At 47.1% G+C, this 17,655-nt stretch overlaps 2 protein-coding genes across 7 annotated transcripts in view; one reads left to right on the top strand and one right to left on the bottom strand.

Moving 5' to 3' along the window:
* Positions 1–13,529, bottom strand: part of chm (CHM Rab escort protein) — a 44,744-nt gene extending 31,215 nt beyond the window's left edge. The window contains exons 1-7 of one of the 3 annotated variants that reach the window (XM_064349353.1): positions 13,396–13,529; positions 4,113–4,179; positions 3,454–3,526; positions 2,575–2,702; positions 1,134–1,371; positions 849–1,061; positions 618–734 (exon numbers count right to left, since the gene is read on the bottom strand). In XM_064349353.1, the coding sequence (XP_064205423.1) occupies positions 618–734; positions 849–1,061; positions 1,134–1,371; positions 2,575–2,702; positions 3,454–3,526; positions 4,113–4,179; positions 13,396–13,447 (888 nt within the window). In that variant the 5' untranslated portion in view covers positions 13,448–13,529. Of the gene's footprint in view, positions 1–617; positions 735–848; positions 1,372–2,574; positions 2,703–3,453; positions 3,527–4,112; positions 4,180–13,395 lie in introns of all 3 variants that reach the window. The other 2 variants (XM_064349352.1, XM_064349351.1) reach the window with 2 other exon arrangements.
* Positions 12,790–17,655, top strand: part of dacha (dachshund a) — a 165,203-nt gene continuing 160,337 nt past the window's right edge. Inside the window, exons 1-2 of one of the 4 annotated variants that reach the window (XR_010332183.1) lie at positions 12,790–13,105; positions 14,088–14,138. The gene's annotated coding sequence lies outside the window, so the exon portion shown is untranslated. The remainder of the gene's footprint in view (positions 13,106–14,087; positions 14,139–17,655) is intronic. The other 3 variants (XM_064349360.1, XM_064349362.1, XM_064349361.1) reach the window with 3 other exon arrangements.

Raw genomic sequence — 17,655 nt, 5'->3', positions numbered from 1 at the left:
GATGGTTAGAGCAGGAGTGGAGAGGAGGGGTGAGGTTGGATGGCATGGGCTGGGGTTAGGAGTGGGCAGAGTGGGGAGTGTGTAGGTGGGAGTGGGATAGGCTGAGCAGGAGTGGGAGAGTAGAGAGGGTGAGGTTGGCAGTGGGATAGGTAGAGCAGGAGTGGGAGAGAGGAGAGGGTGAGGTTGGGAGTGGGATAGGCTGAGCAGGATTGGGTGTGTGGAGTGGGTGAGGTTGGGAGTGGGATAGGCAGATCAGGAGTGGGATAGAGGAGAGGGTGAGGTTGGGAGTGGGATAGGCTGAGCAGGAGTGAGTGTGTGGAGTGGGTGAGGTTGGGAGTGGGACAGGCTGAGCAGGAGTAGGAGAGTGGAGTGGGATATGTGCTGGGGAAGATTAGGGAATAGGGCGTAGGGATAAGGATGGATAGAGAGGAAAGTGGGGCTGTGGAGCGTGTGTGAGTGGGAAAGGGATACATGGAGTGGGTGAGAGTGGGAGTGGGTTGTGTGGATTGTGAGTGGGAGAGGGGTATGTGGAATGGCATTTGCATAGAAGAAATGCATAGAGTTAGGTATGGCGCAGAGTTGGGCGGAGCTGTGTAACGGGGGTGTGGTCTCTTCACCTGCTCCACCTTCCCGTTCCGGTAGGTGAGAATGCGGCTGACGTTCTTGAACTCGGCATATCTGCTGACGTTGGACTTGATGAGGAGGTTGACCAATGAGCCACGAGAATACAGGAGCTGAGAAGGGACACACAGCACAGTGACAATCACACGCAAACACACTCAGGTCAAGCAACCGCTGCACCCAGCAGTGTTCTGTCCGCCATGCACTAGGCAACAACAGCGACTCACCTTGGACACCAGATCGATGTTGAACCTGCGGCCCTCTTTCAGGATCTTTGAGTAGGTGATTTTCTTCTTCTTTGTCTCCACAGGGCTGGGGGGGATGGGCTCTTCAGACTGGGCAGAGTCTCCCTCATTGGATGTACTCTGGTCCCCCTCAGGCTCCTCCCTCTGAACCTGCTGTTCTGGCTCCACATGTGTCTGAGACTCCAGGGGCGTGGCCTGGCTTTGAGCTTCTGTTTCATTGATGGGCGTGGCCTGGCTTTGAGCTTCGGTCTCCTCGGTGGGCGTGGCCTGGCTTTGAGCTTCAGTCTCCTCGGTGGGCGTGGCCTGGCTTCGCGCCTCTCTCCCCTCGGTGGGCGTGGCTTCGCTCTGTGTGTCTACCGTGGGCGGGGCCTCACTTTCTGCATCTGTCTCCTCTGTGGCTGCAGCATGGCCCTGCGCCAGGCGCTCCTCTGTAGATGTGGCTGGGCTCTCTGGGGTGGGCGTGGCTACAGGAGTGGCTACCTCTTCCTCTTCTTCTGGTTCCTCACTGCCAACAAGACATTATGAGCAACATTGCTCCTCCTGTCCCATCCCACCCCACCCCACCCAGCCCGCCATTTCAGGTCACAATAACAGCAGTCTTGGGGCCTCCCTGAGGGAAACTTTCAACTTTCAGCTAGAGCTGAACAACAAAACAACTCATTTCATTGTGACTTTCCATATGGGTCCCCAGGTCTAAAACTAAACACCACATAAACTTCCAAGTCAACATCACCCATGTTTCCAGATGGAGAGCCATATCATCTCTGTGCTTGCTTCTTTTTTTTGGGAGTTGGGGGGGTCTTTTCAGTTTTTTTTTAATTACAACTCTAAACATAATTTATCATTCGCAAAATGGGGCTGCTTCGAGCCAGAAATTTTCTAGAGTCTTCATCGAGGTCTTCTTTGCGTTGGAACCGCGAGCGAGGGCATCCATCACGCTTGCCAGCGCTACCGTCAGCGGGGTCCTCGCCAGCACGTGTGGGCGGGCGCACAGAACGGAGGTTACGGGCTGTGTTTGGCCCACACGCCCCCGTGTGGGGGGGGTGGGTCGCCGGCGCGTTCGGCCTGCAGGCGGAGGCACCGACGCTCGGCGTTCAGCTCAGCAAACGCGATTAACGCGCGAGCGGCAGATTAATGGGACGCCCCTGGACTGGCACTTCAGGATAACGCACGCTCCGTTCACACGCCACACACTTAATAAGGACTCATTAGAGCGCAGGCTAAGCGCCGGGCCGGGCGGGCGCGGCCACGCCGAGAGAGAGGCCCCGGAAACCTTACCGCGCCGCGCGCTCCAGAGGCGGGAGGAAAAGAAGAAGAAGAAGAGAAGAATCTGCCGCCGTCTCTTCTCCTCCACAAGCCCTGCCAGCGCAGCGCAGAGCGCTGGAGGCCGCGGAGACGGGCTGACGCTGCTGAGCGTCGCGGGGAAGTCTTTCCCGGATGGGGCGGATTCCAACAGCGCGAGATCCTCCCATTGGTCACGAGAGAGCCGACGTGCTGAAGGCGCTCTTCAGACACGCGCTCCTTTCCCTGACATCACCCGAACGCTTTGCGTCCATTTTCACCGTGAGAAAACGGGGCGGACCAGAACCAGCCCTGCATCCCTGTGTGTGTGTACTTACGCACACTGCTGAAGGAGAAACACACTGCCTTTTCACAATGTGACCCCATAACCTGCCCCCTGACCCCTGACCCCTGATCCGGGGGTTACCTAGCGTAGCAGAAGACCTGCAGATTGGAGACGGATGTGTCCACAGTACCCAGCAGCAGAGGCTCCTCCCCCTCCTCCAGTTTCTCCCTCCAGCTATCGTCTGAGTCTACATCTCTCTGCTGTTCCTGCTGTACAAACAAGCACATTAAACACAGTACACACACACATACACACACACACAGACACAGACACACACGCATACACACACAGACACACACACAGACACAGACACACGCATACACATACACATACACACACGCATACACACACACATACACACACACACAGACACAGACACACACGCATACACACACAGACACACACACAGACACACACGCATACACACAAACACAAACACACACACAGACACATACGCATACACGCATACACACACACACAGACACACACACATGCATACACACACACACAAACACACGCATACACACACACACACATACACAGACACACACGCATACACACACACATAAACACACATGCACGCACGCATACGTACACGCATACGCATGCACGCGCACACACACACTGCATAACACACACAAATACATGCACATTACTCACAAAACACAAACATTACAAACGCGCACACCCCATACAGACAAGCACACTGCACCCAGTAAATACACATTTCTCTCTGAATCAGAGCTCCACAGAGCCACAGAGGGTTATCTCAGTTTTCACAGTGTCACTAATAAAGAAAGTATAATGAACAGGGACAAATTATGACATTTAATCTAAAGGTTACGACTCTGATTCAGCCTGATTAAGTGCAATTGTAAATAAATGGCTGGAACAAGCACAGAAAGAGACATAAAGAGGAGAGGTCAAACACTGATGGGCTCCCATTAAAAAGAGACTCACCTTGGACTCCTCGATCCAGGCCAGCAGGCCGTTAAACGTGAAACTGGCCCAGTTTCCAGCGTAGTAGTTTCTCCTGTGGAACCAGAGCACACGGCTTCATCACTTATACCAGTGCAGGAACACAAGGCTCCACCTCCACCCCAATGCCGAAACACACTGCTACACCACCCCCAATGCAGAAACACACTGCTACACCACCCCCAATGCAGAAACACACTGCTACACCACCCCCAATGCAGAAACACACCGCTACACCACCCCCAATGCAGAAACACACTGCTACACCACCCCCAATGCAGAAACACACTGCTACACCACCCCAATGCCGAAACACACTGCTACACCACCCCAATGCAGAAACACACTGCTACACCACCCAATGCAGAAACACACGCTACACCACCCCAATGCAGAACACACTGCTACACCACCCCAATGCAGAAACACATGCTACACCACCCAATGCAGAAATACACTGCTACACCACCCCCACCCCACACACACACCATAAAGGGGACAAGTAATACAAATGAAACACATTTTATAGCATTTTATTCAGTTATCCCACTGAGGGAGCTCCTCCCACAGAGGGACTGAACAGAAACTCCGCCCACTGGGACAGCTAACTGATGGTGATGTCACGGTGGCAGAGGACGCACTTGTCAATATGCAGCACTCTCTGGCCCACGCGGGAGCATGCGGCAGCGATGACAGACTCGGCCAGCCCTGCAATCAACACAGACAATCAACACAGACAGGTCAGAGTACATACCAGACCTGCAACACAGACAACCAAGAAATACAGGTCAGACACACCAGTCCTACAATCAATCAACACAGACAATCAACACAGACACCCGAGAAATACAGGTCAGAGCACAGACCAGCCTTGTGGTAATTTAAAAAAAACAGTAACTAAATCACTTTTTTTTTTTTAAACACTGTTGCCCAACTTGGGGCTGTACATGTTCAGTACACTGTGTGCAACCACAGGCATGTTCAGTGGCTCCTACTGATCAAACAGGAAGAGTGTAGATAGACATCAGCTGTTCTCCTCCGAAAAACACACAGTGTAGCCAGCCTGCTTCTTTACACACCGCAGTCACACACAGCCAAGCTCACAGAGTGGAGTCGGAGGAGGACCTTTCAAGCGACGCTCAAGCGGCGGTCGCTACAGAGCAGTGACATGCATGCCCCGGCCACAGCGGGCACGGGCACGGGCACGGTCCGGATGCCATGCGAGACTGTGGGGTTCATTCATGCATCACGACATGGTACCTTAAGCCAAACATGCACCCAGCAGCCCAATTTATGAACTTTACATTTTTTGCCACAACGCCTTGTGACGTATATTGTCAGCATTAGCATTAAAAAAGCACACACACACACGCTCTAACACGCACGCACACACTCACAAATACACACACACTCACACACACTCACAAATACACACACACTCACTCACACAAACACTCACACACACACACACACACACACACACACACACACACACACACACACACACACACACACACACACACACACTCTCACACACACTCTCACACACTCTTACACTCACACACTCACACTCACTCTCACACTCACACACACACACACACACTCACACACACACACACACACTCACACACACACACACACACACTCACACACTCACACACACACACACACACTCACACACACATACACTCTCACACTCACACTCACACTCACACACTCACTCAGTCTCTCACACATACACTCACACACACTCACACACACACACACACACACACACACACAGGGAGAGCGAGTGACAGTGAGCTGTAAGTGCTGTGTGCAGTAGGACTCCATTAAGCCCCTGCATCGCTCTTCCTGTTCCGCCGGCCTTGTGGGGACCCGTCTGCGAGGCGCGAGGAACGGCTGATTTATGCACTGCCCGCCTCCACACACATCGCCCCTCCCAAAGCGAGCTGCAAGCTCCGCCCCCCTGTCTCCGCCCCTTCCTGTTCTACAGGACGAGCTCATTAAGGCGGGCGGGCTCAGGAGACAGGGGAACAAAGGCGACAGGAAACAGGTGTGGGGTAGTGACCTCGCAGATCCCACATCCTTCAGCAAGCCCCCCCCCAACCCCCTCCCACACCCCCACCCCTGCCCCGCCCCCCCATCCACTGCTCTCAGGTTGGGCCAGCCTGGAAAAGCTTTAATTAATAATTGACTGACTGCTACTCTCTGTCTCAATTGACTCCCTCGTGAAAACGGCAGGTCAGGTTATTACTCTTTTCAGACAGTCCAGAAGATGTTTTTAAAAAGTGTAAATAACCCCATTGCCATCTTTTAATGCCATTTATCTGTTCTGCTATTGATTTTTCCCCATCATGTTTGCTAAAGACAAACATTACCTGCCATAAAGCGCTGGGCGGTACAGCCCTGCTCCGCCATAAATAATAGATTGGGGAGCAGGACGTTGATGACGGAGCAAAGCCCGAAATGCTTTCAGCAGGAATTGTATGAAATCATAAATCACTCTTCATTTCAGAGAACATTCCAGAATGGATTCTATCTCTCTACCTTGAAAGTCATTTTGCGCGTTATTTATAGCGGGGCTGAGAGCACTTGGACGGCGGCGAGGGGAAAAAGCTCAGGCCTTCGGCACCGAGCATGCTGGGAAGGAACGTCAGCCGCACCGTGTATCACTTCACCGCGGCGGAGCACTGTCAGAACACACGGCGCAGTGTTCAGTACACACAGCGCCATGCCAGGAACAAACAGCACTGTGCTCAATGGAAGGCTCAGTGTTCAGTACACACGGCACAGTGTTCAGTACGCACGGCAGTGCTCAATACACGCAGCGCCATGCCAGGAACACACAGCACTGTCCTCAACACACGGCGCAGTGTTCAGTACACACAGCGCCATGCCAGGACCAAACAGCACTGTGCTCAACACAAGGCAGTGTTCAGTACACACGGCACAGTGCTCAGTAAACACGGCACTGCGTTCAATAGAAACAGGCAGCGCCATGCCAGGACCAAACAGCACTGTGCTCAACACAAGGCAGTGTTCAGTACACACGGCACAGTGCTCAGTAAACACGGCACTGCGTTCAATAGAAACAGGCAGCGCCATGCCAGGAACACACAGCACTGTCCTCAACACACGACACAGTGTTCAGTATGCACGGCACAGTGTTCAGTACACAGGGCACAGTGTTCAATACACGCAGGGCCATGCCAGGAACACATAGCACTGTGCTCAACAGACGGCACAGTGGTCAGTTCAGACACCATAGTGCTCAGCACAGACAGTTTAGTGCTCATTACAAGACAAGTCAAGCTATAGAGCACATTTTATGCAAATTTACAGCACAATGTGCTTAACACAAAATAAAAATATCAAGCAAACTGAAGAGAGATGAAAGTACAATGAAAGGAAATGAGAGTTCAAACACAACACTGCACAAACAGACGCCATGATGCTCAAAGCAGACAGTGCCGTGCTCAGGTCAAATGGCACACCGCTTAATATAAACAGCCCAGTGCTCAGAAGAGGCAGTGAAGTGTTCAGCTAAAGTAAGACTCTGATGTTGAATAGGCTTCTGCACAATTGTTTCCGCCAATGGTAGTGTTATAATGTTAGTGGACTGTTATAATGGCTGGTCAAAACAACCATCCCATATTGGCTATTCTGAGGTGACTGGCACCAGCCAACATAGAGCCAAAATGGCTAATGTTCGAAGAAAGAAAACATTTGTTTCTCATGATGCTCCTCTTGTGTCCATTCCCCAACCTGTAGCCACCCATAGGGCATGGGGCTACTGCAGAACGTAGCCAGACATTTCAGGCAGCACTGGATGCTGGGGAGGACTATACAATATATAAGACTACACATTCCTTGCCTTCTATTCCCTGTTTCATTAATTATCTACCATTAACCTCACATAAATGATCTGATGTATAACTGACTGATTTCCAATCTTTTTAGTTGGAAAAGTAATGTGATTCCAATTTGCCAATGGCATCTATGTTGTGCATATGCTTTGGTTATCAAACCACCAGCTAGCGTGTAGCAAAGTGAACTTGCAAGTACATCAGAACCTCAGAGATATGGACTTGAAGAAATGAAAATATTTTAAAGGAGTCAAAGATGGTAGGTCACTGAAAAGGAGATGTATCATTTGGAAGCTAAACGCAGTCTACGGACGTCCAAAAAAATAACGAATGTTCTGATGCGTTCCAGATAAACTGCAAGTTTGATTTTCACAAATTTAACAATGATATATAGCTACAAGATTTGTGGCCCATTTAAAATAAGGCACCAGGCTACATGAAAACAATATTTTCAAACAAAATATATTCACATTTCTCAAATGTAGATTATTAGAATATAACTCAGTTTTATTATTAAATTGTTCAATATCTAATCAGAGGTACATATCAGCATTACACTGCCACATTAGCCTACTGAACTAAGGGTGTGCTATACTCTGCAAAGCCACTACACGGACTAGCCTAAGTTATGCAGCTTTCCCTGCACAAGCACTGTATGGATCACGGAACTAAGAACGTGCTTCACACACAGAAAGGAGCCTACACCTCGTGGACTGGGGGCCTAAGCATGTGTTTCAGACTGTAAAAGCACCACATGGACGGCAGCGCTAGTTCTGCTCGCAGAGCTGCCAGAACTCTGACCTTTCCCTCTTCAAACGCATCAGCAGGAATGAAGGAAAAATTTGTGAGCGCGGCGAAATTTAGTGGAACGCTGAACTATGCGTCTAAATTATTCACTCGAAGGCTTGAGCGCGGTTCAGAGGAGGCGCGCCGTCCACTCACCGCTCATTTTCACGAGCAGCAACGCGGCTAACGATAACGAGGACTCCTCCCAGCTGTTACGGGTGCTGTGCTTCGGTGAAACATACCTACGGGAGCTCAGGAATACAAACGCACACGCACGGACTCACGCTCACATGCCCGGAACTTGGCCTGTCAAACCGTTCACACCCTGATGACTACCGACCGAATTTACATATTTATTCAATCACGCCCCATATCCTATTGCGTCATGTGACACTCCGGGCCGGAGAGCTCACTCAGCAACACTGGAAAAGAAAATGGTTGACTTACCAAGGGTTTTATTCTAGTAATGGGACTTGAAATCTTTTTTTTTTCTCAAGTAGAAAATACCTGCTTGTTTTAACTAACTTTTTGCTTGACAAGTGAAATTGTCTTACACCACAGGTAAATCCTGAAATGAGTAAAACTGTCTCACCTTATTAATAATCTTGTTGTCTTATTTAGCAAACAAGTAATTGCAATAGGATTTTTAAGTCAAAATATATATAAGACTAAAATAGTTAAGATTTACTTATTTTTTGGTTCTTGCAGTGAACACGCAAAGTAAAACCACTGCGCAATATGGACTGGTCAGTGTGAGTTCAGCAATGGCAAGGTGCACATGTACAGCATTATACTGGCATGTGACTGAGCATGTGTTTCTCTGTGTGTCGGCACGTGCGCACGTATCGTGTGTTCATGTGTGTCCATACGTGTCTGTGCCCGTGAACGTGTGCACGTGCACTGAATCTGTGTACGGTCTGGCCTCGGTATACCGCAACTCAACCATCCCCCTCCCGGTTCAACCGATCAGCAACAGTTGTGTTCACAAGTCACAAGTGTTCTAAAAAAAAAAACAACCAGCTTCTGAACAATTAGAAGAAGCTGGGTACAAGCGGCACACTGAGATGCGTTCAGCTGGGGCTCCTGCTCGCGCTGCGGAGATACAGGCAGGCGCCGAGGGTTTGGCGAAACATTTCACCGCAAGCAGTGGTTGGCGATGGCGAATTGGGAATCGTATTAACCCCTTAAAGGCCAGTCCCTGGTAGAGCCCCTCTATGAACTGCCTTCTGCACTTAACCAATGACCACTGCCCCATAGAGTGCGGTTACGTGAGACCCCACTGTATATAGCTACATCAGGGCTGTCAAGGTTAGCGAGTTCATTCATGCAAATTAAATATAATCTGCATGAATTCTGCCGACTGCAACTCACACTTTTACCCTCCCAGCCAGAGATGGAAAATACAGGTTCAGAGAGTAAAAGTCCTCCCCGGTATTTTGTTCCAATCACCTAAATTTGCAAATTAGCACAATTCTGCAGCCAGGAGCTAGAACTAATGAGTGAAATCAGCAGGCTGAGATCATGGCTGGAAGAAACACATGGCGGGACTTTCACTTTCTGACCCCTGGATTTTCCGCCTCTGATCCCAGCCTACAGTAACTCACCCCTCACAGCTTGTGGAAGTGAGACATGCAGAACTTTGCTTTGAAAGCAAGACAAACTGCAGCGTGCAACTGGTGGACGAATGTGGCGAGGCAGAGCCTGACAGCAGTCTGACAGCAGCCCTGCCAGCTCGGTCACTCATCGGCCCGCTGAGACAGGAATGCAGCAGAGCTGGTCTGGAGCGCTGTGATCTCTCCATCAGCACAGAGACAGGCGCCTGGGACGAGCAGCAGAGGGATGAGGGCAGTGTTCAGAGTGCAGTGTGCAGAGTGCAGGAGCTCTGTGTGCAGTGCTCCCAGTGCAGTACTTGTGTGCAGTACTCATGTGCAGTGCAGTGCTCATGTGCAGTGCAGTGCTCCCAGTTCAGTACTTGTGTGCAGTACTCATGTGCAGTGCAGTACTCGTGCAGTGTGCCCCTGGTTCGCTCTCAGTTGGACGTGCCCCTGGGCCCATCAGTGCAGAGGGAGATGCGCTCGGGTAATTAAAGGAGGGGGATAAATCAGGGCATAGATGTTGGCACTGGGCTTTAGGCCCATAAACAATTAATAAAACACACACCACTGCACCCACAACCCACCACACCACCACACGCCCCTATATTACCACCCTGCCTACTGCAGCCCATCTCCACTGACAGCTGCTGAAACCAGGCTGTGTGTGGGCGGGGCTTACAAGTGAACCCTGCCCACTTTACAGCAGCAGGGTGGGGCCCCAGGATCAAAGGTCAAAGGTGGCAGAGAAACTACTACAGAACAAACACCAAGGCTGTATTCAAGTACTTAAAATCAACCTTTCTTCCAATTAAATGATCAAAAACTAAAGGTTGATTCCGATAAACTCACTTTATGTGCATTAAGTGAAAATAATTGCAAGTTAATAGATTGTTACCCAGAATTAGAGAACCAGGCTTATCACCAGGTTAATAAGCACAGCATATTCAAAGTATTGGCAAATTCCAAATTTACAACTGGGATAGCCTGCAGTTTTGTCTTGATTAGCCTTGATCAATAAATGTTCGAAAACAAAGTATCACCATTGGCGAGAATGTCTGCCATCACTGTGGACCAGCAGAGGGCAGTATGAACAGAAAGGGAGGCCATTCAGACTGAAGCCCCTCCTTTCAGAGGCTGTGAACCCCTATTTCCCCATTTGTAACCCAATTTAATTAGGCTACATGCTGCACAGAGCAACACAGTACCACAAAGCCCCAATGCTAGAAAGCATTCAGGATATTGCGGGGCATTTCCTAGGGATGCACTCAAAGTTATCACACACAGAACACAGAACGCTTGCTGGATTAGCTTTTCCAGCAATGCTAACGGATTCTCTTGTTCACACAAGGACTATCAGTTATTTTAATGGGTTGACAGCACTTGCACATGAAGGTGCAAGCAATTGTTGCCTGAGCAAGAGACTGTCAGTCACTCAAAAAGAAATGGAAGTAGGTCAAGTGCATGACCAAGACCTATACAGTACCGGTGGGGTATGACTTCGTAAACAAATTTATTTTATTGGAGCAACTTTTCCAGAGTGCCAAATCTGGCTTTCGTTTGTGCATGACCTGCAAAGGGGTAAACGTTCTGGAGAATCCTGGAGTAAGGCTACACGTGTGAAAAGGGTCACTGGTCGTGTGTAGTAGCCTGTTAGCCAATAACCTGCTCGCAGCTCTATGCTTAAACGGGTGATGCCAGTTGGGCTTCACGGATCAGAAGTCGTCTGTTAGACTGTGGCCCCTGGGGAGTGTCCAGAGAGCAGCGACTGGGTCTGACAGGGTGCGGCCAGCAACCACCCCCCCCCCCCCCAAACACGGGTCAGGACCCAGCAGATGGACGAAAGCTGTCATTAGGGCCGGTAATATTCATAAGCAACTGTTCCCTGTCTGCACTACTTCCCCTTATAGTCACAGACAACTGTTCATTGTGTCCATACTGTCTTTTTTGTGCGCGACGCAGCCAGCGAGCAGGAGAGATGGGAAAAGCATGGCAGGGAATGCCCGTTCGCGCACGCCACCGGTGCACAGGAAACGCAGGGGGAAACGCGCTTGTGATGCAGCCGTCGAGAGCGGCTCGTTCACACCCCATCGACCGCCGGAGACAACGTCCCTCGTAGCCCAGGCTACAGCTCCCTTACGGAGCCCAGTCTTCTGCTGGCCCCTTACAGTGCACAAGCCAGGCCAGGCCAGGGTTACCATGAGCCGGCCTGAACGCACCCCTCTAATATCTGCTTTATTTCCAACATATATCCCATTTATGGACAAATCTGGCGTGAGCCACGTTCGGCGGCCACAGACGAAACGCAAAAAAACAAAAATTGGATAGGATCTGTTCAAATTGGATTTAAGCTGCATCGGGAGGTAGCCGGGGCCGGATTCCGCTGGTACTGGATCTGCATGCAAACGCGCATACTCTCCGATCAACAACATTCTACTGACACACAGCATCCCATAATAAGCAGGCAGGAGTCAGGAGACGCCGTGATGTAGAGCTTGCAGTCGGGTCAGACGGATCGCTGAATGCAGTGTACTATAACGGCAAAGGAGTTGGTCTTGTAACCTACAGGTCGTAGGTTTGATTCCCCAGTAGGACACTGCCGTTGTAGAGGCCCTTATAGAAGCAGGAATGACAATGCACATCACAGCCAGAGACCCTTATAGAAGCAGGTATGAAACTGCACTATGAAGAACTGCACTGTAGGAGTGCATGTGTAATGACTGCATGTTAAACCAACAGCATGAAAAACAATACACTAAAATCCTTCAGATTACATCACAGCTAAAGGCCCTCATAGAAGCAGGTATGAGAATGCACATCAGAGCAAGAGGCCCTTATAGAAGAAAGCACTGAGACTGTACATCCCACAACCAAAAAATCTTTGTACAGAGGAAACCTGACACAGCACATGCAGAGGCCTGCATAGATGTTTGTGAATCAGTGAAACAGTACTACAAGTGGAAACGCTATTACTCCGGTCACGTGATGGGTGTAACTTTGTTAGGTGATGTCTCAATACGGCTCTGTGCTCACCACCTTATTATACTGAGACGTAAACAAGTATGGAAACTGAAACACAGCCAAACCGACAGCTTAAGCGCAGTAATGGATCCGAAATGAAGCTACGCCACACGTCTGGGCGGATTATACAGCCGCACTAATGTAGAAGCACTTTGCAGATATCGTGATATAATTTCCGTCATAAAATTTCCGGTTGCCACGTCCTTTCACAAGTACTAACCTCATTTAAACGGCGACACAGCGCTACGTTAGCTAACTAGTTAGATTAGCCAGTTACAAACACAGTACCGTTAGCCAGAGTGGATAACGCAGATTCATGTCGTGCTCATACCACCGGACTCCCAACACAAAACAACCGAGAACAAGGTGAGCTTTGACTGCGGTGTGGTTTATGTATATTTTAAAATATATTTTATTCGTTACACCAATAAGGTTGGATGTTACTAGATAGCAAACTACGCATCCCTTTGCATTCACCGCACAGACCCTAACCACTAGCTAGCAATCAGTCGGAGATATTCACGCTCGAGTTTCTCTATAAAGTCCGTATCAGTGGAGTCATCCGTAGATTGCGATTCTTTTTAATCTGTTTGCTTTATTAGTCCTTTACTGACCAATTAGAAGAGTCAACCTACGGATTTATAGGGGTTTCTTACCTGTGCCGAGTATCACAACATCAAATTCGGTGGGTAAATTGTCGGCAGCCATCTTGAATTGTGAGTCCTCGTCATGTGACGAGGGCTGAGTATATTACGCAATTATGTTTATCTTCGCTCTGGTGCTGAAATCGTTGCGGGCGTATCCTGCCCTGAAGCACTAATCCTGGATCAGCAGCCAAACTGCATGCATAATTGTTAACGTCAGGAAAATCATCCCGTAAATTCCAGGGAGTGATTTTCATCACACAAGCCGTGAAACGCTCCGGATAGATCTTTGAATTCTCAAATTAAGCCGAAATGCAAGTTTCATTTGTTTGATGCAGCATGCACACAATGTCTAAAACATAGATCTAGACTATGGAATCTAGATAATAACACAAATAATTAATAATAGATTTGTGTCAAATATGTGAGCTTACAGGCATACTGTGGTGTACCTTGTGCCTGCTAGCGTAGAAGCTCCACAATGTCCCAGTGCAGTGATGGGGATGCTGTGCTGTAGGAGACACAATCTTTTGGATGAGACATTCAATCAAGGTGTAGTCGTGATAGATCCCATGACACTTTTTGCAAAGATTAGGAGTTTCTCCTGTGTGCTGGCTAAATTCCCAACCTGGCTTTCTCAAACTGCCACCTACTTATATTCCAGTTTATTTTACTAAAATTTCTTATCTCCCTCTCCACCGCAGCTGATGCGTGGTGAACATTCTGGTGCAAAATGGCTGCTGTCCCTCATGCAGGTGGGTGCTAAACATTGGTGGCAGTTGAGCAGTTCCCTCATCACTGTATGGTGCAAGAAAATTTGAGTGGGAGAAAAGCACTATATAAATGCAAGGTATTGTTATTGTTGTAGATATTATTATTATTATTATTATTATTGTGTAATTGGATTGTGTAACGCATTTGTTCTATTATTTTTGTTGCTGTTTTTTTTAGTTCTTCTTTGCTTGTTTTAGGATAAAAAATAAAAAAGCTTCAGAACAGTCACAGTTGGTTATTTATAGTGTGGTGGGGTCTATAATAGTGTGCTAAGCCAGACAATATTTGATTGCTGTTTTATGATATTGGGTTGAACTTGTAATCCGGAGGTTGCGTGTTTGATTCCCAGACGGACTGCACTGTTGCACAAGTACAAAAAAGCTTATGTTACTTCCAGGTACTTATCCTAAGTTGCTTCCATTCATATTTTGAAACTGATGAGCAGAATACAGAATACTTTCCCCTCACTTGACTTAACAATAAATAAAATGTCCTGGAATGACATGTTAAACATAGAATTAATTTAAACTACACAAATGCGGCTGCCATATGTGATATTAAACTGAATATAATTGTAAGTTAAATTCCAAAATTCCTTATGTATGTATCTCTCTAGATAAGTCTGGTATGCTGTTCTGAGCACATACAAGTTGGTTCAGCTGGCTTTCATACAAAAATCAGACAATATGGATAATTCATGAAAATATTAAAATATTTTCATGTGAAATGTACAGAAATTTTTTCAATTTTTAGTTCACTTATGGATTGATCAAATTAATATATCTATTAATCTATCTGCCTATGCAGTGTCTGTTGTGTCGTACCGGTACCTACAACATATGTCATAGCTACTCCCATTATTTATTTCATACTTTCATATTATGAATCCATTCCATTATCTGTTTTGTGTGATCTGGACTATGAGATGAAAGTTTAAAGTTCATAAAAATATCTGCACATTTTATTATGTTTATTAACTTGCGGTTTCATAGCAATATAAAAATGTTGAAATATAAAAAACAAAACTACATCCCCCATGCCTTATCAAAATACATCAACAATAATAATCATCTTCATGCATGTAAATCCAAAGGTACAGTAGTAAGTATTATACATTTTCATTGATGTAAACACATTCTGTAACACATAGATATAGGAATAATTTATGTCTTTCTACTGGCAGGTATTATGACATGCAATATATTCCTTACATTTTCACATTTTAATTTACAGTGTACATACATGCACTGCATTTTCATGAGAGCGACTCTTGTCATGCGGAGTAGACTGTCGGGACATACCAGAAGATGAAAAAGTGGAAATGGATGTTACAGAAGGCTTCATGGGGCAAATTCTTGATAATTTGGGATATCTGTATATATTTGTGTTTGTCTGTTCTAAATACAAAAATTATGAAGATGTTTGTGTCTCTCTTAGTTCAAGTGTGCCATCATCATTTTCAAATGTAATCCTGGATTTCTGTATGTCTGTATCCCGAAAAGGCAAAAACAAAATGCATGATTTCACATGTTCCTGGGTACGGCATTTGCCACAGGAGAAGTCAAGTGTTTCGCTCCTAACACTGATCTGGGATCAGCCAGACTGGCGGCTGATACAGTGGAGAGACACAGGCCCCCAGTGTATGACATTGCAGACAAAGGCAGCGCTGCCTTTATTTATCCACACCCGTGTGTAAATGGAGGGCTTCTTTCCATCGATGCCACTTTGGCACCTGTCACCAGCACTTAATTTACCAAACAGGAAAATCTATGTAACTGATCTCACTATTGGCTGGAGAGACAATGCATCTATATTAATATAAAAGTGACATGATGCTGCTGAAAGGGACGCCTTTATAAAACAAGGCATGGTGACAGTTTCTCAGACATTTTATTACCAGGGGAAAATCTGGATTTATTTGAACCCTCCAAGCAAGTACAACACGTGTTCATTTCATTATTCTAATTAAACTGAAAGGTCACTCTTTAAGAGCTGTATATACTGTTACTAAAGTAATATTTACAAACATAAAGTAAACAAGAGATAAATAATTAATAGGAATTTGTCTTCTGTCATTGTCAGACTGTCAAGAAATATAAAATACAACCTAACATGGGGGTTGGGGTGTACAAATAACTAATTTTAATTTCTTCATGGCTCACAGGATATGGCTAGAAATAGGCTACCCTTAATTTAAAGCTGACACTCCGCACTTTAACTTCTTATTCATTGTTTCAAATCCAAAATACTTAAGGGCTGCGCTTTATGTGTAATGGTGCACATTTAATATTTGATCGTTTTCACTAGCTAAAGGTTAAACCCAGGCAGGGCCAAAAATAAAATCATATCCTGCAATCTGTTCCGTATGATCTGACCTAGTGAAAGTTGCAAGTGCCTGAAAACAGGAACGCCGAGGAACATGTCCAATTTGGATACGTTAACAAGTATGCCATTCGTTTACATTTTCTGCATTACAGACTACAACATGGGCAGCTCTTACGTCAATAAGATGCTACTTTTAAAATAAATACAATTACATTCATCCTGACTCCCACGTAGACGGGTTTCGAAGGCGGTGTAGATGCCGAGTAAGCTTTTATGGATTGTCCTGTATGATAAGCATTGAAATAGGCCCGCGCTTAAATTTTATTTCCGTTTCGCGCACAAGCGATTATGTATCATTATGTACCGAACGGAGGAGAGGCAGCGCGCGCCCTAAGGCCCCCGCGGCTGACGGTGAGTTTGCATCTCCAGCTCAAGAGCGGCGCTAAAACGAGTTATTTTGATCAGATTGCTTCATTGTTAGGGAGGGCTGGCCTTTCATGCCACAAGTGGAATCTCAATGCCCTGCACTTCAATGAAGCGAAACTCGAGGGTACTCTTCTTTTGAACGCGCTGCGCTGCTCCGTTCTATTGAAGAGTTAGAAGCGGTCCCCTTTTCTTTCTTGTTATCATGCGCGGCACGATTACATATGCTGTATTTAAATTCCCAACGCTGTCGTCTTTTTTATACACAAAAGCATGTCCAATACGAATGTTGAAATGTAGCTTAACAAAATCAAAGCGGACCGCTATCAAAGTAAACGTGTACATTTTTGGCTTTATATTCCGGGAATGCTGAGTGCAGCCGTAATATGTATGATTCGTTGAGAGAGGAAGACCGATGGGTTAATGTTAAGTTAAGAACGCATTTAAGTAATGGTGTTGAATGCCAACCTCTCCTTAATCGCAGGAAGTGTCCCGAGTACACTCCTCTTTCCATGCAATAACGGATGAGTCTTCTACAGACAGAGTGAGGCCTACCATGAACCAGGAATCATGGCCACATAAGTGAGAGATCAGCCGTCCGCTTCTAAGGATACATCTGTAAACCCTGCTGTTCCTTTGTACCTTGCTGCGGCTGTACACCTGTGCACGGTGCTTGTGAAAGTTGTTTTGGATAAGTGTACTTGCCAAGCATATTGATAAAGTTGGAGTTATCAGAGGAGAGGTTTGAGG

This window comes from Anguilla rostrata, chromosome 9 (genome assembly GCF_018555375.3).
Source record: "Anguilla rostrata isolate EN2019 chromosome 9, ASM1855537v3, whole genome shotgun sequence".
NCBI lineage: Eukaryota > Metazoa > Chordata > Actinopteri > Anguilliformes > Anguillidae > Anguilla > Anguilla rostrata.
Note: the sequence above shows the minus strand (reverse complement) of the source record. Positions and strands in the feature narration are given on the sequence as shown.